Source organism: Oncorhynchus kisutch, unplaced genomic scaffold, assembly GCF_002021735.2.
Source record: "Oncorhynchus kisutch isolate 150728-3 unplaced genomic scaffold, Okis_V2 Okis09a-Okis19a_hom, whole genome shotgun sequence".
NCBI classification, from domain to species: Eukaryota; Metazoa; Chordata; class Actinopteri; order Salmoniformes; family Salmonidae; genus Oncorhynchus; species Oncorhynchus kisutch.
In genome coordinates, this window is record NW_022261985.1 from 16,576,337 (window position 1) to 16,601,096 (window position 24,760).

General features: G+C 50.4%; 1 protein-coding gene across 1 annotated transcript in view; it reads right to left on the reverse strand.

Annotated features, from left to right (window-relative positions):
* LOC109886112 (low-density lipoprotein receptor-related protein 6) overlaps positions 1-24,760 on the reverse strand; it is a 74,184-nt gene that overhangs the window by 34,701 nt on the left and 14,723 nt on the right. Inside the window, exons 3-9 of the mRNA XM_031815204.1 lie at positions 20,654-20,851; positions 17,379-17,575; positions 12,993-13,124; positions 9,839-10,065; positions 8,713-8,882; positions 6,397-6,568; positions 400-616 (exon numbers count right to left, since the gene is read on the reverse strand). Coding sequence (XP_031671064.1) covers positions 400-616; positions 6,397-6,568; positions 8,713-8,882; positions 9,839-10,065; positions 12,993-13,124; positions 17,379-17,575; positions 20,654-20,851 — 1,313 coding nt within the window. The remainder of the gene's footprint in view (positions 1-399; positions 617-6,396; positions 6,569-8,712; positions 8,883-9,838; positions 10,066-12,992; positions 13,125-17,378; positions 17,576-20,653; positions 20,852-24,760) is intronic.

Genomic DNA, 24,760 nt, shown 5'->3' on the forward strand with positions numbered 1-24,760 from the left:
CTGGTGTACATATGTAGCTTTGAGCCCCATGGGGTCAGGTTCAGGCTGTGTTACCTACCGAAGGTCTGGTGTACATATGTAGCTTTGAGCCCCATGGGGTCAGGTTCAGGCTGTGTTACCTACCGAAGGTCTGGTGTACATATGTAGCTTTGAGCCCTGTGAGGTCAGGGGTCAGGCTGTGTTACCTACCGAAGGTCTTGTGTACATATGTAGCTTTGAGCCCTGTGAGGTCAGGGGTCAGGTTCAGGCTGTGCTACCTACCGAAGGTCTTGTGTACATATGTAGCTTTGTGCCCTGTGAGGTCAGGGGTCAGGTTCAGGCTGTGCTACCTACCGAAGGTCTGGTGTACATATGTAGCTTTGAGCCCCATGGGGTCAGGGGTCAGGCTGTGTTACCTACCGAAGGTCTGGTGTACATATGTAGCTTTGAGCCCCATCAGGTCTGGTAGCTGGTCTATGATGAACTCTCTCTCCGTGGTGTGTTTGTGAACCCTCTCGATGCTGCGTCTCTGCCAGTCTGTCCAGTACACATAGTCCCCCAGCAGAGTGAAGCCAAAGATGTGAGGTAGCTTATCTTCTACCAGGATCCTCCTGCCTGAACCGTCCATACACATCACCTGGGGGAGAGACAGAGAGAAGGGGGGAGAGACAGAGAGAAGGGGGGAGAGACAGAGAGAAGGGGGGACAGAGAAGGAGAGAGAGAGTCAGAGGATAAACCAGTGAACAGCTCCCTCCTACTGAAGAGACTCCCCCCGGGCCTCCCTCCTACTGAAGAGACCCCCCCCGGGCTACAGAAGAAATTGGGCCTTTTCCACTATTCTCTACACAACGCCTGTTCCAGTAGCATGACTCAAGCAGACAGACTGACAGACAGACTAACAAACTGGAGGAACAGAAGGTGGAGACTCATGCAGACAGACTGGAGGAACAGAAGGTGGAGACTCATGCAGACAGACTGGAGGAACAGAAGGTGGAGACTCATGCAGACAGACTGGAGGAACAGAAGGTGGAGACTCATGCAGACAGACTGGAGGAACAGAAGGTGGAGACTCATGCAGACAGACTGGAGGAACAGAAGGTGGAGACTCATGCAGACAGACTGGAGGAACAGAAGGTGGAGACTCATGCAGACAGACTGGAGGAACAGAAGGTGGAGACTCATGCAGACAGACTGACTTTATAGTGCAGCACCTTTGACATCAGCAGGCACCCCGACAGAGCATTTCTCTGTTTGACAAGGGCCCATCAGCAGGCACCCTGACAGAGCATTTCTCTGTTTGACAAGGGCCCATCAGCAGGCATCCTGACAGAGCATTTCTCTGTTTGACAAGGGCCCATCAGCAGGCACCCCGACAGAGCATTTCTCTGTTTGACAAGGGCCCATCAGCAGGCACCCTGACAGAGCATTTCTCTGTTTGACAAGGGCCCATCAGCAGGCATCCTGACAGAGCATTTCTCTGTTTGACAAGGGCCCATCAGCAGGCACCCTGACAGAGCATTTCTCTGTTTGACAAGGGCCCATCAGCAGGCACCCTGACAGAGCATTTCTCTGTTTGACAAGGGCCCATCAGCAGGCACCCCGACAGAGCATTTCTCTGATTGACAAGGGCCCATCAGCAGGCACCCTGACAGAGCATTTCTCTGTTTGACAAGGGCCCATCAGCAGGCACCCTGACAGAGCATTTCTCTGTTTGACAAGGGCCCATCAGCAGGCACCCTGACAGAGCATTTCTCTGTTTGACAAGGGCCCATCAGCAGGCACCCTGACAGAGCATTTCTCTGTTTGACAAGGGCCAAGAGCTTCTCGAGACCTCAAAAGACTCACAGCTGTAATCACTGACAAATACGAGTCTAACATGTATTGACTCAGGGGTGTGAATACTTGGGGTGTGAATACTTGTGTAAATGAGATATTTCTGTATTTCATTTTGAATAAATTTGCTAAAGATCCTAAAAACCTGTTTTCACTTTGTCATTATGGGGTTGTGTGTAGATGAGTGAGATTTTGATTCGATTTAATTCATTTTGAATTCAGGCTGGACAAAAATGTACAAGTCAAGTGGAATGAATACGCTTATCAGCAGGATAATGCCACAAGGCCAGGATAATGCCACAAGGCCAGGATAATGCCACAAGGCCAGGATAATGCCACAAGGCCAGGATAATGCCACAAGGCCAGGATAATGCCACAAGGCCAGGATAATGCCACAAGGCCAGGATAATGCCACAAGGCCAGGATTGTCCCCAGGAACGGTTCCACCAACAGGACCGTGAATTCAGCTTACTGCCCAGTCACCAGATCTCAATCTAACTGAGCATCTGTGGGATGAGCTCGTCGGAATAGAGATCCACTTCCTGCCAACTTCACACAACGGTGGGAAGCATTGGAGTTCAACATGGGCCAGCGTCCCTATGGAACCCTTTCTCATTGAGGCTGTGGAGGATCAGATGTTAGGAAGGTGATCCTGATGTGTTTTACACTCAGTGTCCTTTATCAGTGAGGTGGCCTAATGATTTAGAATGGGAATCATATTGGTCCTCACAAGGATAGTAAAACAAACGTGTGTGTCCACAGTGGGGTGTGGGGCTATTCTAAAAGAGGGGAACCCGCAGCTGGAGGGGAGGCAGCAAATCAGAACCAGATGTGGCTCTGGCCCGCAAAAACCTTGTTCTAGATCAAAACCTTGTTCTGGAGCAGAGCCAGAACCCAGGCTACCATTGCCAACCAACCTAGCAGACCCAGAACCCAGGCTGCCACCACCAACCAACCTAACAGAGCCAGAACCCAGGCTACCACCACCAGCACCCAGGCTACCACCACCAGCAGACCCAGAACCCAGGCTACCACCACCAACCAACCTAGCAGACCCAGAACCCAGGCTACCACCACCAACCAACCTAACAGACCCAGAACCCAGGCTACCACCACCAACCAACCTAGCAGACCCAGAACCCAGGCTACCACCTGGGGGGGGGGGGGGGGGGGGGGGGGCAGTTGCCCCCCAGATTAAAACCAACAAACACTAGCCGATGTGTTGGAACATATTGCACCATGATGATATACTGTGTGAGGATGCCAACTGTAGAAAACAAAGGATTGCTTTGAAACTAGTCGTTTCCATATGGAAGTTAGAGCCCCGTGGAGAGAAATGTAAAAAAGTAGGACTCACATCGACCCCTCCCTGCATTACATCTGTACCCAACACCACCAGTCACGAAGGCTAATTTCCACGGTGGCTCAGCTGTCAACACCCCGAAAAGTGCAGAAATTTTACGATTGGGTTTATGAGGGGGATCCAGCTGGCCATGATGTAGACTAGTCCTCATAGGAGGACCTCACTGGTGCCTGGGCTCTGGACTGAGGTACTGATCCAGCTGGCCATGATGTAGACTAGACCTCATAGGAGGACCTCACTGCTGCCTGGGCTGAGGTACTGACCCATATGGCCATGATGTAGACTAGTCCTCATAGGAGGACCTCACTGGTGCCTGGGCTCTGGACTGAGGTACTGATCCAGCTGGCCATGATGTAGACTAGACCTCACTGCTGCCTGGGCTCTGGGCTGAGGTACTGATCCAGCTGGCCATGATGTAGACTAGACCTCATAGGAGGACCTCACTGCTGCCTGGGCTGAGGTACTGACCCATCTGGCCATGATGTAGACTAGACCTCATAGGAGGACCTCACTGCTGCCTGGGCTGAGGTACTGACCCATCTGGCCATGATGTAGACTAGACCTCATAGGAGGACCTCACTGATGCCTGGGCTCTGGGATGAGGTACTGATCCAGCTGGCTATGATGTAGACTAGTCCTCATAGGAGGACCTCACTGATGCCTGGGCTCTGGGATGAGGTACTGATCCAGCTGGCCATGATGTAGACTAGACCTCATAGGAGGACCTCACTGATGCCTGGGCTCTGGGATGAGGTACTGATCCAGCTGGCCATGATGTAGACTAGTCCTCATAGGAGGACCTCACTGCTGCCTGGGCTCTGGGCTGATCCAGCTGGCCATGATGTAGAATAGTCTTAAATGTTTACAAGAGCAAGATGTTTTCAAGGAGAAACTCATCATGGAGAGTCTGAGTTTCTATGAAGCAATGTTTCTATGTTACCAACTTGGTAGCAGCTTCTAAGGAGAATCTATGGTGCCACAGCAAACAGGCCTTCAGAACCGGTCCCCCAGAGACAACGATGAGCAGGAATGCATCCAATGCCCTTCAGAACCGGTCCCCCAGAGACAACGATGAGCAGGAATGCATCCAATGCCCTTCAGAACCGGTCCCCCAGAGACAACGATGAGCAGGAACGCATCCAATGCCCTCCAGAACCGGTCCACCAGAGACTACGTTGAGCCAAAACACTTCCAATGCCCTTCAGAACCGGTCCACCAGAGACTACGATGAGCCAGAACACTTCCAATGCCCTTCAGAACCAGTCCACCAGAGACTACGATGAGCCAAAACACTTCCAATGCCCTTCAGAACCAGTCCACCAAAGACTACGTTGCTGCTAGGGGAAGTGTGTGTCAGGCTGTTCATAGTGGTAGAGGGTCCTGTGATGCTGCTAGGGGAAGTGTGTGTGTCAGGCTGTTCATAGTGGTAGAGGGTCCTGTGATGCTGCTAGGGGAAGTGTGTGTGTCAGGCTGTTCATAGCGGTAGAGGGTCCTGTGATGCTGCTAGGGGAAGTGTGTGTGTCAGGCTGTTCATAGCGGTAGAGGGTCCTGTGATGCTGCTAGGGGAAGTGTGTGTGTCAGGCTGTTCATAGCGGTAGAGGGTCCTGTGATGCTGCTAGGGGAAGTGTGTGTGTCAGGCTGTTCATAGCGGTAGAGGGTCCTGTGATGCTGCTAGGGGAAGTGTGTGTGTCAGGCTGTTCATAGCGGTAGAGGGTCCTGTGATGCTGCTAGGGGAAGTGTGTGTGTCAGGCTGTTCATAGCGGTAGAGGGTCCTGTGATGCTGCTAGGGGAAGTGTGTGTGTCAGGCTGTTCATAGTGGTAGAGGGTCCTGTGATGCTGCTAGGGGAAGTGTGTGTGTCAGGCTGTTCATAGTGGTAGAGGGTCCTGTGATGCTGCTAGGGGAAGTGTGTGTGTCAGGCTGTTCATAGTGGTAGAGGGTCCTGTGATGCTGCTAGGGGAAGTGTGTGTGTGTCAGGCTGTTCATAGTGGTAGAGGGTCCTGTGATGCTGCTAGGGGAAGTGTGTGTGTCAGGCTGTTCATAGTGGTAGAGGGTCCTGTGATGCTGCTAGGGGAAGTGTGTGTGTCAGGCTGTTCATAGTGGTAGAGGGTCCTGTGATGCTGCTAGGGGAAGTGTGTGTGTGTCAGGCTGTTCATAGTGGTAGAGGGTCCTGTGATGCTGCTAGGGGAAGTGTGTGTGTCAGGCTGTTCATAGTGGTAGAGGGTCCTGTGATGCTGCTAGGGGAAGTGTGTGTGTGTGTCAGGCTGTTCATAGTGGTAGAGGGTCCTGTGATGCTGCTAGGGGAAGTGTGTGTGTCAGGCTGTTCATAGTGGTAGAGGGTCCTGTGATGCTGCTAGGGGAAGTGTGTGTGTCAGGCTGTTCATAGTGGTAGAGGGTCCTGTGATGCTGCTAGGGGAAGTGTGTGTGTGTCAGGCTGTTCATAGTGGTAGAGGGTCCTGTGATGCTGCTAGGGGAAGTGTGTGTGTGTCAGGCAGCCGATGGAACATGCCAACACGGCAGCCGATGGAACATGCCAACACGGCAGCCGATGGAACATGCCAACACGGCAGAGGGCTGAACATGCCAACACGGCAGAGGGCTGAACATGCCAACACGGCAGAGGGCTGAACATGCCAACACGGCAGAGGGCTGAACATGCCAACACGGCAGAGGGCTGAACATGCCAACACGGCAGAGGGCTGAACATGCCAACACGGCAGAGGGCTGAACATGCCAACACGGCAGAGGGCTGAACATGCCAACACGGCAGAGGGCTGAACATGCCAACACGGCAGAGGGCTGAACATGCCAACACGGCAGAGGGCTGAACATGCCAACACGGCAGAGGGCTGAACATGCCAACACGGCAGAGGGCTGAACATGCCAACACGGCAGAGGGCTGAACATGCCAACACGGCAGAGGGCTGAACATGCCAACACGGCAGAGGGCTGAACATGCCAACACGGCAGAGGGCTGAACATGCCAACGCGGCAGAGGGCTGAACATGCCAACGCGGCAGAGGGCTGAACATGCCAACGCGGCAGAGGGCTGAACATGCCAACGCGGCAGAGGGCTGAACATGCCAACACGGCAGAGGGCTGAACATGCCAACACGGCAGAGGGCTGAACATGCCAACACGGCAGAGGGCTGAACATGCCGATAGGAAGACATTCTGAAACACTCATCCATCCATCCTATAGAAAGTAGACTAAGTGAAATACCTCTATCTTGTCCGTCTTGGCGTCGCCCCAGTAGATCATCCGGTCTGTGTAGTCCAGCGCCAGACCATTGGGCCAGCCCAGGGAGGTGTTGACCATCACTAGCCTCTCCGTCCCGTCCAGGTCGGCACGCTCAATCTTAGGAACCTCGCCCCAGTCTGTCCAGTACATGTATCTGAAACCACCAGAGAGGGAACAGCATGAGCCTACCAGAGAGAGGGGAGAGAGCCCTACCAGAGAGAGGGGAGAGAGCCCTACCAGAGAGAGGGGAGAGAGCCCTACCAGAGAGAGGGGAGAGAGCCCTACCAGAGAGAGGGGAGAGAGCCCTACCAGAGAGAGGGGAGAGAGCCCTACCAGAGAGAGGGGAGAGAGCCCTACCAGAGAGAGGGGAGAGAGCCCTACCAGAGAGAGGGGAGAGAGCCCTACCAGAGAGAGGGGAGAGAGCCCTACCAGAGAGAGGGGAGAGAGCCCTACCAGAGAGAGGGGGGAGAGCCCTACCAGAGAGAGGGGGGAGAGCCCTACCAGAGAGAGGGGAGAGAGCCCTACCAGAGAGAGGGGAGAGAGCCCTACCAGAGAGAGCCCTACCAGAGAGAGCCCTACCAGAGAGAGCCCTACCAGAGAGAGCCCTACCAGAGAGAGCCCTACCAGAGAGAGCCCTACCAGAGAGAGCCCTACCAGAGAGAGCCCTACCAGAGAGAGCCCTACCAGAGAGAGCCCTACAGAGAGAGCCCTACCAGAGAGAGCCCTACCAGAGAGAGCCCTACCAGAGAGAGCCCTACCAGAGAGAGCCCTACCAGAGAGAGCCCTACCAGAGAGAGCCCTACCAGAGAGAGCCCTACCAGAGAGAGCCCTACCAGAGAGAGCCCTACCAGAGAGAGCCCTACCAGAGAGAGCCCTACCAGAGAGAGCCCTACCAGAGAGAGCCCTACCAGAGAGAGGGGAGAGAGCCCTACCAGAGAGAGGGGAGAGCCCTACCAGAGAGAGCCCTACCAGAGAGAGGGGGAGAGCCCTACCAGAGAGAGGGGAGAGCCCTACCAGAGAGAGGGGAGAGAGCCCTACCAGAGAGAGGGGAGAGAGCCCTACCAGAGAGAGCCCTACCAGAGAGAGCCCTACCAGAGAGAGCCCTACCAGAGAGAGCCCTACCAGAGAGAGCCCTACCAGAGAGAGCCCTACCAGAGAGAGGGGGGAGAGCCCTACCAGAGAGAGGGGAGAGCTCAGATTACAGCCTAACATGTATGATGTAAAAAGAGAAGAACAGAAATAGAGCGATGCCAGGACAGATATGAGTCATCAGGTTGGGGTTAATGATGGAGCTCAGGACAGATATGAGTCATCAGGTTGGGGTTAATGATGGAGCTCAGGACAGATATGAGTCATCAGGTTGGGGTTAATGATGGAGCTCAGGACAGATATGAGTCATCAGGTTGGGGTTAATGATGGAGCTCAGGACAGATATGAGTCATCAGGTTGGGGTTAATGATGGAGCTCAGGACAGATATGAGTCATCAGGTTGGGGTTAATGATGGAGCTCAGGACAGATATGAGTCATCAGGTTGGGGTTAATGATGTAGCTCAGGACAGATATGAGTCATCAGGTTGGGGTTAATGATGGAGCTCAGGACAGATATGAGTCATCAGGTTGGGGTTAATGATGGAGCTCAGGACAGATATGAGTCATCAGGTTGGGGTTAATGATGGAGCTCAGGACAGATATGAGTCATCAGGTTGGGGTTAATGATGGAGCTCAGGACAGATATGAGTCATCAGGTTGGGGTTAATGATGGAGCTCAGGACAGATATGAGTCATCAGGTTGGGGTTAATGATGGAGCTCAGGACAGATATGAGTCATCAGGTTGGGGTTAATGATGGAGCTCGGGGCAGATGAGCCAGCGACAGGATCCATTAAGAGCCCTGGTTCAGGGTTAGTATAGAGACAGCAGTTACCCAGCGACAGGATCCATTAAGAGCCCTGGTTCAGGGTTAGTATAGAGACAGCAGTTACCCAGCGACAGGATCCAGTACGATGGTTCAGTGTCAGTATAGAGACAGCAGTTACCCAGCGACAGGATCCATTAAGAGCCCTGGTTCAGGGTTAGTATAGAGACAGCAGTTACCCAGCGACAGGATCCATTAAGAGCCCTGGTTCAGGGTTAGTATAGAGACAGCAGTTACCCAGCGACAGGATCCAGTATGATGGTTCAGGGTTAGTATAGAGACAGCAGTTACCCAGCGACAGGATCCATTAAGAGCCCTGGTTCAGGGATAGTATAGAGACAGCAGTTACCCAGCGACAGGATCAGTATAGAGACAGCAGTTACCCAGCGACAGGATCCAGTACGATGGCTCGTGGCTCGTCCAGGTCCTCTGATATCAGGATCTTCCTCATGGTTCCGTTGAGGCGTGTCACCTCGATGCGGTCCGTTCCCGTGTCCGTCCAGTACAGGTTCCGGGCGATCCAGTCCACAGCGATGCCGTCAGGATGGTTCACCTAAGAGAGAAGATCAGGTTAGCGTCGTTCTGGAGGCAGCTCTGCAGAGAAGTATCTGGCCCAGCTGTTAGCGTCGTTCTGGAGGCAGCTCTGCAGAGAAGTATCTGGCCCAGCTGTTAGCGTCGTTCTGGAGGCAGCTCTGCAGAGAAGTATCTATCTGGCCCAGCTGTTAGTGACCTCTGCTGCTGTTACCAAATGTAGTATCTATCTGGCCCAGCTGTTAGTGACCTCTGCTGCTGTTACCAAATGTAGTATCTATCTGGCCCAGCTGTTAGTGACCTCTGCTGTTACCAAATGTAGTAACTATCTGGCCCAGCTGTTAGTGACCTCTGCTGCTGTTACCAAATGTAGTAACTATCTGGCCCAGCTGTTAGTGACCTCTGCTGCTGTTACCAAATGTAGTAACTATCTGGCCCAGCTGTTAGTGACCTCTGCTGCTGTTACCAAATGTAGTAACTATCTGGCCCAGCTGTTAGTGACCTCTGCTGCTGTTACCAAATGTAGTAACTATCTGGCCCAGCTGTTAGTGACCTCTGCTGCTGTTACCAAATGTAGTAACTATCTGGCCCAGCTGTTAGTGACCTCTGCTGCTATTACCAAATGTAGCAACCATCTGGCCCAGCTGTTAGTGACCTCTGCTGTTACCAAATGTAGTAACCATCTGGCCCAGCTGTTAGTGACCTCTGCTGCTGTTACCAAATGTAGTAACCATCTGGCCCAGCTGTTAGTGACCTCTGCTGCTGTTACCAAATGTAGTAACCATCTGGCCCAGCTGTTAGTGACCTCTGCTGCTGTTACCAAATGTAGTAACCATCTGGCCCAGCTGTTAGTGACCTCTGCTGCTGTTACCAAATGTAGTAACTATCTGGCCCAGCTGTTAGTGACCTCTGCTGCTGTTACCAAATGTAGTAACTATCTGGCCCAGCTGTTAGTGACCTGAGGTTAGGATGACTGACCTGTGAGGTGACAATGAACTGAGCGTCAGAGCCGTCCAGGTAGGACCTCCTGATGGCCCGGACGTCGTCGTCCGTCCAATAGATGTGTCCGTCCACCGGGTCATAGTCGATGGCGATGGCGTGGCGGATGTCGTCCGTCGGGAGGATGATGTCAGTGAAATCGGGCGTATCCAGGGAGATGCGGCGCAGGTCAGTCCGCCGGGCCAGGAGGAGGAGCTGTGTGGGACCTGGAGGGGGGTGAGAGAGGAGACGATAACACCACAGGAGGGGGCTGAGTGGGGACACGATAACACCACAGGAGGGGTGGAGAGAGAGAGAGGGTCAGGGATATACAGGAGGGTGGAGAGAGAGAGAGGGTCAGGGATATACAGGAGGGTGGAGAGAGAGAGAGAAGAGGGTCAGGGTTATACACGAGGGGTGGAGAGAGAGCGAGAGAGAGAGAGAGGGTCAGGGTTATACAGGAGGGTGGAGAGAGAGAGAGGGTCAGGGTTATACAGGAGGGTGGAGAGAGAGAGAGGGTCAGGGATATACAGAAGGGTGGAGAGAGAGAGAGGGTCAGGGATATACAGGAGGGATGGAGAGAGAGAGAGAAGGTCAGGGATATACAGGAGGGATGGAGAGAGAGAGAGAAGGTCAGGGATATACAGGAGGGATGGAGAGAGAGAGAAGAGGGTCAGGGATATACAGGAGGGATGGAGAGAGAGAGAAGAGGGTCAGGGATATACAGGAGGGATGGAGAGAGAGAGAGAAGAGGGTCAGGGCTTACAGGAGGGGTGGAGAGAGAGAGAGAAGAGGGTCAGGGCTTACAGGAGGGGTGGAGAGAGAGAGAAGAGGGTCAGGGTTATACAGGAGGGGTGGAGAGAGAGAGAAGAGGGTCAGGGATATACAGGAGGGGTGGAGAGAGAGAGAAGAGGGTCAGGGATATACAGGAGGAGTAGAGAGAGAGAAGAGGGTCGGTGGGGCCGTCTGAGACGGGAACTGTATCAATACGTAGTCACTAGCAACAATAGCATCCAGTGCCTAGCAACAATAGCATCCAGTGCCTAGCAACAATAGAATCCAGTGCCTAGCAACAATAGCATCCAGTGCCTAGCAACAATAGCATCCAGTGCCTAGCAACAATAGCATCCAGTGCCTAGCAACAATAGCATCCAGTGCCTAGCAACAATAGCATCCAGTGCCTAGCAACAATAGCATCCAGTGCCTAGCAACAATAGCATCCAGTGCCTAGCAACAATAGCATCCAGTGCCTAGCAACAATAGCATCCAGTGCCCATGTGAACTACATAGTGACTCAGTACTTAGGAGAGGGGGGGAACCAGCACCAACCCTACAGCTGAATGGGTTAACCCAGGCAGTAGGAACCAGCACCAACCCTACAGCTGAATGGGTTAACCCAGGCAGTAGGAACCAGCACCAACCCTACAGCTGAATGGGTTAACCCAGGCAGTAGGAACCAGCACCAACCCTACAGCTGAAAGGGTTAACCCAGTAGGAACCAGCACCAACCCTACAGCTGAAAGGGTTAACCCAGTAGTAACAAGCACCAACCCTACAGCTGAAAGGGTTAACCCAGTAGGAACCAGCACCAACCCTACAGCTGAAAGGGTTAACCCAGTAGGAACCAGCACCAACCCTACAGCTGAAAGGGTTAACCCAGTAGGAACCAGCACCAACCCTACAGCTGAAAGGGTTAACCCAGTAGGAACCAGCACCAACCCTACAGGTGAATGGGTTAACCCAGTAGGAACCAGCACCAACCCTACAGCTGAATGGGCTAACCCAGGCAGTAGGAACCAGCACCAACCCTACAGCTGAAAGGGCTAACCCAGGCAGTAGGAACCAGCACCAACCCTACAGCTGAAAGGGTTAACCCAGTAGGAACCAGCACCAACCCTACAGCTGAAAGGGTTAACCCAGTAGGAACCAGCACCAACCCTACAGCTGAAAGGGTTAACCCAGTAGGAACCAGCACCAACCCTACAGCTGAATGGGCTAACCCAGGCAGTAGGAACCAGCACCAACCCTACAGCTGAAAGGGCTAACCCAGGCAGTAGGAACCAGCACCAACCCTACAGCTGAAAGGGTTAACCCAGTAGGAACCAGCACCAACCCTACAGCTGAAAGGGTTAACCCAGTAGGAACCAGCACCAACCCTACAGCTGAAAGGGTTAACCCAGTAGGAACCAGCACCAACCCTACAGCTGAAAGGGTTAACCCAGTAGGAACCAGCACATACTCCCTCCCTCGCCCTGTTAGCTGGGGGAACTGAACCAAAACATGTCAATGAAAGCCGAGGAGAGACAGATGACCAGGGCTGTGAATCAGTGAATGGAGTAGAGGTGTTGCCATGGAGACCACAGGTCTCAACACCTCAGAAAGGGAGGGAAACGAGAGAGAGGAGAAGGTGGTCAGGGAAAAGAGAGAGGAAGGTCAGTGGTGTAGGGCTCAGAAGGGGGGGCTGTAGTGTAGGGCTCAGAAGGGGGGGGCTGTGGTGTAGGCTCAAAGGGGGGGGGGCTGTGGTGTTGGGCTCAGAAGAGGGGGCTGTGGTGTAGGGCTCAGAAGGGGGGGGGGCTGTGGTGCAGGGCTCAGAAGGGGGGGGGGGGGGGTGTAGGGCTCAGAAGAGGGGGGCTGTGGTGCAGGGCTCAGAAGGGGGGGGGGGGGGGGGGTGTAGGGCTCAGAAGGGGGGGGGGGGGGGGGTGCAGGGCTCAGAAGGGGGGGGGGGGGTGCAGGGCTCAGAAGGGGGGGGGGGGGTGTAGGGCTCAGAAGAGGGGGGCTGTGGTGTAGGGCTCAGAAGGGGAGGGGGGGCTGTGGTGTAGGGCTCAGAAGAGGGGGCTGTGGTGTAGGGATCAGAAGGGGGGGGCTGTGGTGTAGGGCTCAGAAGGGGGGGGCTGTGGTGTAGGGCTCAGAAGGGGGGGGCTGTGGTGTAGGGCTCAGAAGGGGGGGGCTGTGGTGTAGGGCTCAGAAGGGGGGGCTGTGGTGTAGGGCTCAGAAGGGGGGGCTGTGGTGTAGGGCTCAGAAGGGGGGGCTGTGGTGTAGGGCTCAGAAGAGGGGGCTGTGGTGTAGGGCTCAGAAGAGGGGGCTGTGGTGTAGGGCTCAGAAGAGGGGGCTGTGGTGCAGGGCTCAGAAGGGGGGGCTGTGGTGTAGGTCTCACCGTCTCTGCAGGTCTTGCTGTCCTCTAGCAGCTGGACTCCGGTGGGACAGGCACACTGGTAGTGAGGTGTAATAGGAGACAGGAGACAGAGCTGGGAACAGCCTCCGTTGTTCACAGAACATGGTGAAGACACTGTTCAGGAAGGAGACAACATGCTGTCAGAGGACTACAGACACATCACACACCATTATCCCTGCTGTCAGAGGACTACAGACACATCACACACCATTATCCCTGCTGTCAGAGGACTACAGACACATCACACACCATTATCCCTGCTGTCAGAGGACTACAGACACATCACACACCATTATCCCTGCTGTCAGAGGACTACAGACACATCACACACCATTATCCCTGCTGTCAGAGGACCACAGACACATCACACACCATTATCCCTGCTGTCCCAAATGGCACCCTATTTCCCATTGAATACACTACATGGCCAGACATTATCTCTGAAGACGACGCTACATGGCCAGACATTATCTCTGAAGACGACGCTACATGGCCAGACATTATCTCTGAAGACGACGCTACATGGCCAGACATTATCTCTGAAGACGACGCTACATGGCCAGACATTATCTCTGAAGACGACGCTACATGGCCAGACATTATCTCTGAAGACGACGCTACATGGCCAGACATTATCTCTGAAGACGACGCTACATGACCAGACATTATCTCTGAAGACGACGCTACATGACTAGGCATTATCTCTGAAGATGACGCTACATGACCAGACATTATCTCTGAAGACGACACTACATGACCAAAAGTTTGTGGACCCCTGCTCAGCCAACATCTTTTTCCAAAATCATGGGCATTAATATGGAGATGGTCCCTCCTTTTCTGCTATAACAGCCTCCACTCTTCTGGGAAGGCTTTCCACTAGATGTTGGAACATTGCTGCTATAACAGCCTCCACTCTTCTGGGAAGGCTTTCCACTAGATGTAGGAACATTGCTGCTATAACAGCCTCCACTCTTCTGGGAAGGCTTTCCAATAGATGTTGGAACATTGCTGCGGGGACTTGCTCCCATTCAGCACTGGTCAGGTCAGACACTGATGTTGGGCGATTAGGCCTGGCTTGCAGTCAGTGTTCCAATTCATCCCAAAGGTGTTCCGTGGGGTTCAGGTCAGGGCTCTATGCAGGCCAGTCAAGTTCTTCCAAACGATTTCTGTATGGACTTTGCTTTGTGCACAGGGGGCATTTTCATGCTGAAACAGGAAAAGGGCCTCTCCCAAACTGTTACCACAAAGTTGGAAGCACAGAATAGTCTAGAATGTCATTGTATTCTGTAGCATTAAGCTTTCTCTTCACTGGAACTAAGGGGCCCGAATCATGAAAAACAGCCATTATTCCTCCTCCACCAAACTTTACAGTTGGCACTATGCATTGGGGCAGGTAGCGTCCTCCTGGCATCCGTCAAACCCAGAGTTGTCCGTCAGACTGCCAGATGGTGAAGCGTGATTCATCACTCCAGAGAACGCGTTTCCACTGCCCAGAGTCAGTTTGGACCTCGGTAGTGAGTGATCTCCAGAGGCAGTTTGGACCTCGGTAGTGAGTGATCTCCAGAGGCAGTTTGGACCTCGGTAGTGAGTGATCTCCAGAGGCAGTTTGGACCTCGGTAGTGAGTGTTCTCCAGAGGCAGTTTGGACCTCGGTAGTGAGTGTTCTGACTGAGGCAGTTTGGACCTCGGTAGTGAGTGTTCTGACTGAGGCAGTTTGGACCTCGGTAGTGAGTGTTCTGACTGAGGCAGTTTGGACCTCGGTAGTGAGTGTTCTGACTGAGGCAGTTTGGACCTCGGTAGTGAGCGTTCTCCAGAGGCAGTTTGAACCTCGGTAGTGAGCGTTCTGACTGAGGCAGTTTGGACCTCGGTAGTGAGTGTTCTCCAGAGGCAGTTTGGACCTCGGTAGTGAGCGTTCTGACTGAGGCAGTTTGAACCTCGGTAGTGAGCGTTCTGACTGAGGCAGTTTGGACCTCGGTAGTGAGTGTTCTGACTGAGGCAGTTTGGACCTCGGTAGTGAGCGTTCTGACTGAGGACAGATGGTTTCTACTTGTTTGGCTCTTCAGTTGACCGTGGCAGGGCACAAACAGAATTGTTGGAAAGGTGACATCCTATCACAGTGACACGTTGAAAGTCACTGAGCTCTTCAGTAAGACCATTCTACAATGTTTGTCTATGGAGATTGCATGGCTGTGTGCTGGATTTTATACACCTGTCAGCAACGGGTGTGGCTGAAATAGCCGAAGCCACTAAATATCGGTGTCCACATACTTTTGTATATATACACACAATATGTTAGCCAGTGATAATATCATTGTGAGGTCCATGTGTCGGTAAGGTCAATGTGAGATCCATGTGTGGCCGAGGTCACTGTGAGGTCCATGTGTCACCAAGGTCAAAGAGTAGAGTAGAGTCCTGGGACCTGTCTAGACTTGACAGTTCATGCAGCTTTAGTATTCTGATCATAGAGTTCTGATCATGAAGTCCCAATGCGTTATGCATCTGCATTTAACCATGTCCACGGTGTCCGGATTCCCTTTTCCTGAGATATATTCAAATGCCAGTATGCATTCTAAACACGGTGGAACAGGCAGAATATGATAACATAACAACTGATGGCAGGAGCTAACTACTAGAGCTAGTTAGCCGGCTAGCCTCTGCCGTTAGCCGGCTAACCTCTGCCGTTAGCCAGCAATGCTAAAGGGATTGCGAAAGGGTTAGCATAACTCATAACTCTAGTCAAAACAAACATGTTCTTATGAATATTAGCTAGCATTTATGAGGCCAGCGAACAGGTTCCTCAGACGCTAGGAACGTATTTCCTCCAACGGTATAATGAAAAGGCGCCTCTCGGTCCAAAACACATTTTATGGAGATTTGTGGGAGGAGTGCTGATGAGTAGCCCTCCACAAGCTTTCAGTAGCCTGATTGGTCCAGACTGAGGAGAAATCCACACACAGTACATCCCAGACCACCTCCTGAAGTGGTCAGACAGATCTGATCACAAATCAGACCACAAAGCCACTTTTGTGCGTCGAGACCCGTCTTTTCAATGTGATCTCTTGTATTCTGATAGCAGAAGTTGCATAGAAGTGCCAAGCGTAGACACGACCCTGGAGACAGCTGTGCATGCAGGGGAAGGGGGCTGTAACAGCAGGGTCAATGACGTGTAGCAGGTCCCCTCTACACTGTGACAAATTATCTGAATTAAACCTCAGAGTACAGGGCTTTACTGTCCTAGACCATCACAAATCTTCTGTTATCCTAGACCCAGCTAGCCGATCATAGATCTATTGTCCGAGACCCAGCTAGCCGATCATAGCTCTATTGTCCGAGACCCAGCTAGCCGATCATAGATCTATTGTCCTAGACCCAGCTAGCCGATCATAGATCTATTGTCCTAGACCCAGCTAGCCGATCATAGATCTATTGTCCTAGACCCAGCTAGCCGATCATAGATCTATTGTCCTAGACCCAGCTAGCCGATCATAGATCTATTGTCCTAGACCCAGCTAGCCGATCATAGATCTATTGTCCTAGACCCAGCTAGCCGATCATAGATCTATTGTCCTAGACCCAGCTAGCCGATCATAGATCTATTGTCCTAGACCCAGCTAGCCGATCTTAGATCTATTGTCCTAGACCCAGCTAGCCGATCATAGATCTATTGTCCTAGACCCAGCTAGCCGATCATAGATCTATTGTCCTAGACCCAGCTAGCCCATCATAGCTCTATTGTCCTAGACCCAGCTAGCCCATCATAGCTCTATTGTCCTAGACCCAGCTAGCCCATCATAGCTCTATTGTCCTAGACCCAGCTAGCCGATCATAGCTCTATTGTCCTAGACCCAGCTAGCCGATCATAGATCTATTGTCCTAGACCCAGCTAGCCGATCATAGATCTATTGTCCTAGACCCAGCTAGCCGATCATAGATCTATTGTCCTAGACCCAGCTAGCCGATCATAGATCTATTGTCCTAGACCCAGCTAGCCGATCATAGATCTATTGTCCTAGACCCAGCTAGCCGATCATAGCTCTATTGTCCTAGACCCAGCTAGCCCATCATAGATCTATTGTCCTAGACCCAGCTAGCCGAACATAGATCTATTGACCTAGACCTAGCTAGCCAATCACAGATCTGTTGTCCTAGACCCAGCTAGCCGATCATAGATCTATTGACCTAGACCGAGCCAGCCGAACATGGATCTATTGACCTGGACCTAGCTAGCCGATCACAGATCTGTTATCCTAGACCTAGCTGGCCGATCACAGAGGAGGAAGACAGGTGACCGGGCCCTGATCATTCTATATTTTGGATAGGAGCATATCATTCACAGTGAGTGGGACCAGTGATTAGGCTGTGTTCTTACGTAGCGGCTGTCTCTTCTGGCTGTAGACGTGTATATCCATGGGAGAGAAGATGTCCGAGTGGACTTTCTTCCGATCCTCCCCGGTCTCTTTCTGACACGAGTGGATGGAATGGGTGTTCCAGTCGGTCCAGAAGAGAGTCTCCTCGTACAGCGTCAGAGCGAAGGGGTGAGGGAGATCTCCCTTAACCACCACCTCCCTGGAGACAGAGACAGACACTAGTTTAGTACTGTGGTAACAGTAGTCCTCCCTGGAGACACAGCAGACAGCCCCCTACAGCCCGTCCCCTACAGCCCGCCCCCTACAGCCCGTCCCCTACAGTGCCTTCAGATCATATTCACACCCCTCAACTAGTTCCACATGTTGTGGTACAAGGTCAGATTAAAATGAAATGTTCTTGTCAACGATCTACACAAACATAGAATGGAAAGCGGGAACGGAGTCCCAAGTCTAGGACTAAATAGCTTCTCAACAGTTTTTACCCCCAAGCCATAAGACTCCTGAACAGGTAATCAAATGGTAACCTGGACTGTTTTCATTTCTTCACTAATCTGTTGTTCACCAAATACCTTTTTTGCACTATTGGTCAGAGCCTGGAAGTAAACATTTCACTGTAAGGTCTACTACACCTGTTGTATTCGGCATTTCACTGTGAGGTCTACTACACCTGTTGTATTCAGCATTTCACTGTGAGGTCTACTACACCTGTTGTATTCAGCATTTCACTGTGAGGTCTACTACACCTGTTGTATTCGGCATTTCACTGTGAGGTCTACTACACCTGTTGTATTCAGCATTTCACTGTGAGGTCTACTACACCTGTTGTATTCAGCATTTCACTGAGAGGTCTACTACACCTGTTGTATTCGGCATTTCACTGTGAGGTCTACTACACCTGTTGTATTCAGCATTTCACTGAGAGGTCTATTACACCTGTTGTATTCAGCATTTCACTGAGAGGTCTATTACACCTGTTGTATTCGGCATTTCACTGTGAGGTCTACTACACCTGTTGTATTCGGCATTTCACTGTGAGGTCTACTACACCTGTTGTATTCAGCATTTCACTGTGAGGTCTACTACACCTGTTGTATTCGGCATTTCACTGTGAGGTCTACTACACCTGTTGTATTCGGCATTTCACTGTGAGGTCTACTACACCTGTTGTATTCAGCATTTCACTGAGAGGTCTACTACACCTGTTGTATTCGGCATTTCACTGTGAGGTCTACTACACCTGTTGTATTCAGCATTTCACTGAGAGGTCTATTACACCTGTTGTATTCAGCATTTCACTGAGAGGTCTATTACACCTGTTGTATTCGGCATTTCACTGTGAGGTCTACTACACCTGTTGTATTCAGCATTTCACTGTGAGGTCTACTACACCTGTTGTATTCAGCATTTCACTGTGAGGTCTACTACACCTGTTGTATTCAGCATTTCACTGTGAGGTCTACTACACCTGTTGTATTCAGCATTTCACTGTGAGGTCTACCTACACCTGTTGTATTCGGCATTTCACTGTGAGGTCTACTACACCTGTTGTATTCAGCATTTCACTGTGAGGTCTACTACACCTGTTGTATTCAGCATTTCACTGTGAGGTCTACTACACCTGTTGTATTCGGCATTTCACTGTGAGGTCTACTACACCTGTTGTATTCAGCATTTCACTGTAAGGTCTACTACACCTGTTGTATTCGGCATTTCACTGTGAGGTCTACTACACCTGTTGTATTCAGCATTTCACTGTAAGGTCTACTACACCTGTTGTATTCGGCATTTCACTGTGAGGTCTACTACACCTGTTGTATTCAGCATTTCACTGTAAGGTCTACTACACCTGTTGTATTCGGCATTTCACTGTGAGGTCTACTACACCTGTTGTATTCAGCATTTCACTGTAAGGTCTACTACACCTGTTGTATTCGGCGTTTCACTGTGAGGTCTACTACACCTGTTGTATTCAGCATTTCACTGTGAGGTCTACTACACCTGTTGTATTCAGCATTTCACTGTGAGGTCTACTACACCTGTTGTATTCGGCATTTCACTGTGAGGTCTACTACACCTGTTGTATTCAGCATTTCACTGAGAGGTCTACTACACCTGTTGTATTCGGCATTTCACTGTGAGGTCTACTACACCTGTTGTATTCAGCATTTCACTGAGAGGTCTATTACACCTGTTGTATTCAGCATTTCACTGAGAGGTCTATTACACCTGTTGTATTCGGCATTTCACTGTGAGGTCTACTACACCTGTTGTATTCAGCATTTCACTGTGAGGTCTACTACACCTGTTGTATTCAGCATTTCACTGTGAGGTCTACTACACCTGTTGTATTCGGCATTTCACTGTGAGGTCTACTACACCTGTTGTATTCGGCACACGTGACAAATAATCTTTGATTTGAATAAAACACATGTCTTGATTCCATCAGTAGTCACACCCCTGAGTCCATACATGTTAAGAGTCCCCTTGGACAGTGATTACAGCAGTGAGTCATTCTGGGTAATTTTCTAAGAGCTTTGCACACCTGGATTGTACAATATTTGTATATTATATATATTTTTTTATTCTTCAAGTTCTGTCAAGTTGGTTGTGGATCTTTGCTAGACGGCCATGTTCAAGTCTCGCCGTAGATTTAAGCAGATTTAAGTCACTTGAACTAATCAGGAACATCTGATTTCATCTGAACACATCCACTGTATATTTGACCTTTTTAAAATCATTATAGACAATAACATATTCCAAGAAAGGGTTCAAACCTTCCTGGTAAACGCAGTAATACATTGAGACGTCGTCACGTTTTGGATGATAACAGCTCCAATACACAGATACAGATATGATGCAAATTACTAATATTCATATGATGTATTTTCTAGTCAACAAGGCTTGAAAAGACAGTCTATTATGCTATATTATAGATATACATTTAGAAAGCAGAAGATTTTACCACCCTGTAAAAATGACCCAAAGACACTTCAGCTTTTAATTTTTAAATAAAAAATTTGTAAAAATAAAAAAAATGTTTGTAAACTTTATTCCACTGACGCTATGAGGTAATGACTCAAATATACAATTTAATCCATTTTAAATTCAGGCTGTAAGACAATAAAATGTGGAAAAAGGTTCACCAGGGCGTTGTCTCTGTAGACACTCGGTATACGGCAGTAAAAGTAGCCTGGTTATACATCTGAAATATTACTTCCTGCTTTTATTACGCTGGAACCAAAATGAGAGTTTCTGATTGGTTGGTTGATTACTGTACCTCCCAGTGCCATCCAGATTGGAGCGATGTATGAAGTTGAACTTGGCGTCAGCCCAGTACAGTTTCTCCTGGCTGTAGTCCAGCGTGAGACCGTTGGGCCAGTAGATCTCCTTGTCAATGATCATGGCTCTGTTTGTACCGTCCATCCCCGCTCGCTCAATCTTAGGAACCTCGCCCCAGTCCGTCCAGTACATGTACCTGCAGACCGAGAGAGGAACATATTGGTAAAGTTCCCACCAACTCTAACCCGTAACTCAGTCTGTGTGTCGGTAGTGATTTATAGACATATTGGTAAAGTTCCCACCAACTCTAACCCGTAACTCGGTCTGTGTGTCGGTAGTGATTTATAGACATATTGGTAAAGTTCCCACCAACTCTAACCCGTAACTCGGTCTGTGTGTCGGTAGTGATTTATAGACATATTGGTAAAGTTCCCACCAACTCTAACCCGTAACTCGGTCTGTGTGTCGGTAGTGATTTATAGACATATTGGTAAAGTTCCCACCAACTCTAACCCGTAACTCGGTCTGTGTGTCGGTAGTGATTTATAGACATATTGGTAAAGTTCCCACCAACTCTAACCCGTAACTCGGTCTGTGTGTCGGTAGTGATTTATAGACATATTGGTAAAGTTCCCACCAACTCTAACCCGTAACTCAGTCTGTGTGTCGGTAGTGATTTATAGACATATTGGTAAAGTTCCCACCAACTCTAACCCGTAACTCGGTCTGTGTGTCGGTAGTGATTTATAGACATATTGGTAAAGTTCCCACCAACTCTAACCCGTAACTCGGTCTGTGTGTCGGTAGTGATTTATAGACATATTGGTAAAGTTCCCACCAACTCTAACCCGTAACTCAGTCTGTGTCGGTAGTGATTTATAGACATATTGGTAAAGTTCCCACCAACTCTAACCCGTAACTCGGTCTGTGTGTCGGTAGTGATTTATAGACATATTGGTAAAGTTCCCACCAACTCTAACCCGTAACTCGGTCTGTGTGTCGGTAGTGATTTATAGACATATTGGTAAAGTTCCCACCAACTCTAACCCGTAACTCGGTCTGTGTGTCGGTAGTGATTTATAGACATATTGGTAAAGTTCCCACCAACTCTAACCCGTAACTCGGTCTGTGTGTCGGTAGTGATTTATAGACATATTGGTAAAGTTCCCACCAACTCTAACCCGTAACTCAGTCTGTGTGTCGGTAGTGATTTATAGACATATTGGTAAAGTTCCCACCAACTCTAACCCGTAACTCAGTCTGTGTCGGTAGTGATTTATAGACATATTGGTAAAGTTCCCACCAACTCTAACCCGTAACTCAGTCTGTGTATCGGTAGTGATTTATAGACATATTGGTAAAGTTCCCACCAACTCTAACCCGTAACTCAGTCTGTGTGTCGGTAGTGATTTATAGACATATTGGTAAAGTTCCCACCAACTCTAACCCGTAACTCAGTCTGTGTGTCGGTAGTGATTTATAGACATATTGGTAAAGTTCCCACCAACTCTAACCCGTAACTCAGTCTGTGTGTCGGTAGTGATTTATAGACATATTGGTAAAGTTCCCACCAACTCTAACCCGTAACTCAGTCTGTGTGTCGGTAGTGATTTATAGACATATTGGTAAAGTTCCCACCAACTCTAACCCGTAACTCAGTCTGTGTGTCGGTAGTGATTTATAGACATATTGGTAAAGTTCCCACCAACTCTAACCCGTAACTCAGTCTGTGTCGGTAGTGATTTATAGACATATTGGTAAAGTTCCCACCAACTCTAACCCGTAACTCAGTCTGTGTCGGTAGTGATTTATAGACATATTGGTAAAGTTCCCACCAACTCTAACCCGTAACTCAGTCTGTGTCGGTAGTGATTTATAGACATATTGGTAAAGTTCCCACCAACTCTAACCCGTAACTCAGTCTGTGTCGGTAGTGATTTATAGACATATTGGTAAAGTTCCCACCAACTCTAACCCGTAACTCAGTCTGTGTGTCGGTAGTGATTTATAGACATATTGGTAAAGTTCCCACCAACTCTAACCCGTAACTCAGTCTGTGTGTCGGTAGTGATTTATAGACATATTGGTAAAGTTCCCACCAACTCTAACCCGTAACTCAGTCTGTGTGTCGGTAGTGATTTATAGACATATTGGTAAAGTTCCCACCAACTCTAACCCGTAACTCAGTCTGTGTGTCGGCAACATGTATTAAAGTTTATCAGGTGTTTTGTCTCATAACTGGTAACACTATATAATAACTGGTAATACTATATAATAACTGGTAACACTATATAATAACTGGTAACACTATATAATAACTGGTAACACTATATAATAACTGGTAACACTATATAATAACTGGTAACACTATATAATAACTGGTAACACTATATAATAACTGGTAACACTATATAATAACTGGTAACACTATATAATAACTGGTAACACTATAATAACTGGTAACACTATATAATAACTGGTAACACTATATAATAACTGGTAACACTATATAATAACTGGTAACACTATATAATAACTGGTAACACTATATAATAACTGGTAACACTATATAATAACTGGTAACACTATATAATAACTGGTAACACTATATAATAACTGGTAACGCACAAAGAAACAGGAATCCTACCGTTATAGTGACCAGGACAACCAACCCCAGTAGGACAACCAACCCCAGTAGGACAACCAACCCCAGTAGGACCCCAGTAGGACAACCAACCCCAGTAGGACAACCAACCCCAGTAGGACCCCAGTAGGACAACCAACCCCAGTAGGACCCCAGTAGGACAACCAACCCCAGTAGGACAACCAACCCCAGTAGGACAACCAACCCCAGTAGGACAACCAACCCCAGGGCTGCTCAACCAACCCCAGTAGGACAACCAACCCCAGTAGGACAACCAACCCCAGGCTGCTCAACCAACCCCAGTAGGACAACCAACCCCAGTAGGACAACCAACCCCAGTAGGACAACCAACCCCGGCAGGACCCCAGGCTGCTCAACCAACCCCAGCAGAACAACCAACCCCAGCAGGACCCCAGGCTGCTCAACCAACCCCAGCAGGACAACCAACCCCAGGCAGCTCAACCAACCCCAGCAGGACCCCAGGCTGCTCAACCAACCCCAGTAGGACAACCAACCTCAGCAGGACCACAGGCTGCTCAACCAACCCCAGCAGGACCCCAAGGCTGCTCAACCAACCCCAGCAGGACCACAGGCAGCTCAACCAACCCCAGTAGGACCACAGGCAGCTCAACCAACCCCAGTAGGACCACAGGCAGAACAACCAACCCCAGTATGACCCCAGGCTGCTCAACCAACCCCAGGCAGGACAACCAACCCCAGTAGGACCCCAGGCAGAACAACCAACCCCAGTAGGACCGTAGGCAGCTCAACCAACCCCAGCAGGACCCCAGGCAGGACCCCAGGCAGGACCCCAGGCAGGACCCCAGGCAGCTCAACCGACCCCAGCAGGACAACCAACCCCAGCAGGACCTCAGGCAGCTCAACCAACCCCAGTAGGACCCCACCAGGCAGAACAACCAACCCCAGTAGGACCCCACCAGGCAGAACAACCAACCCCAGTAGGACCCCACCAGGCAGAACCACCAACCCCAGTAGGACCCCACCAGGCAGAACCACCAACCCCAGTAGGACCCCACCAGGCAGAACCACCAACCCCAGTAGGACCCCACCAGGCAGAACCACCAACCCCAGTAGGACCCCACCAGGCAGAACCACCAACCCCAGTAGGACCCCACCAGGCAGAACAACCAACCCCAGTAGGACCCCACCAGGCAGAACAACCGACCGCAGTAGGACCCCACCAGGCAGAACAACCAACCCCAGTAGGACCCCACCAGGCAGAACAACCAACCCCAGCAGGACCTCAGGCAGAACCAACCAACCCCAGGCAGAACAACCAACCCCAGTAGGACCCCACCAGGCAGAACAACCAACCCCAGTAGGACCCCACCAGGCAGAACAACCAACGCCAGCAGGACCTCAGGCAGAACAACCAACCCCAGGCAGAACAACCAACCTCAGGCAGAACAACCAACCCCAGTAGGACCCCAGGCAGCTCAA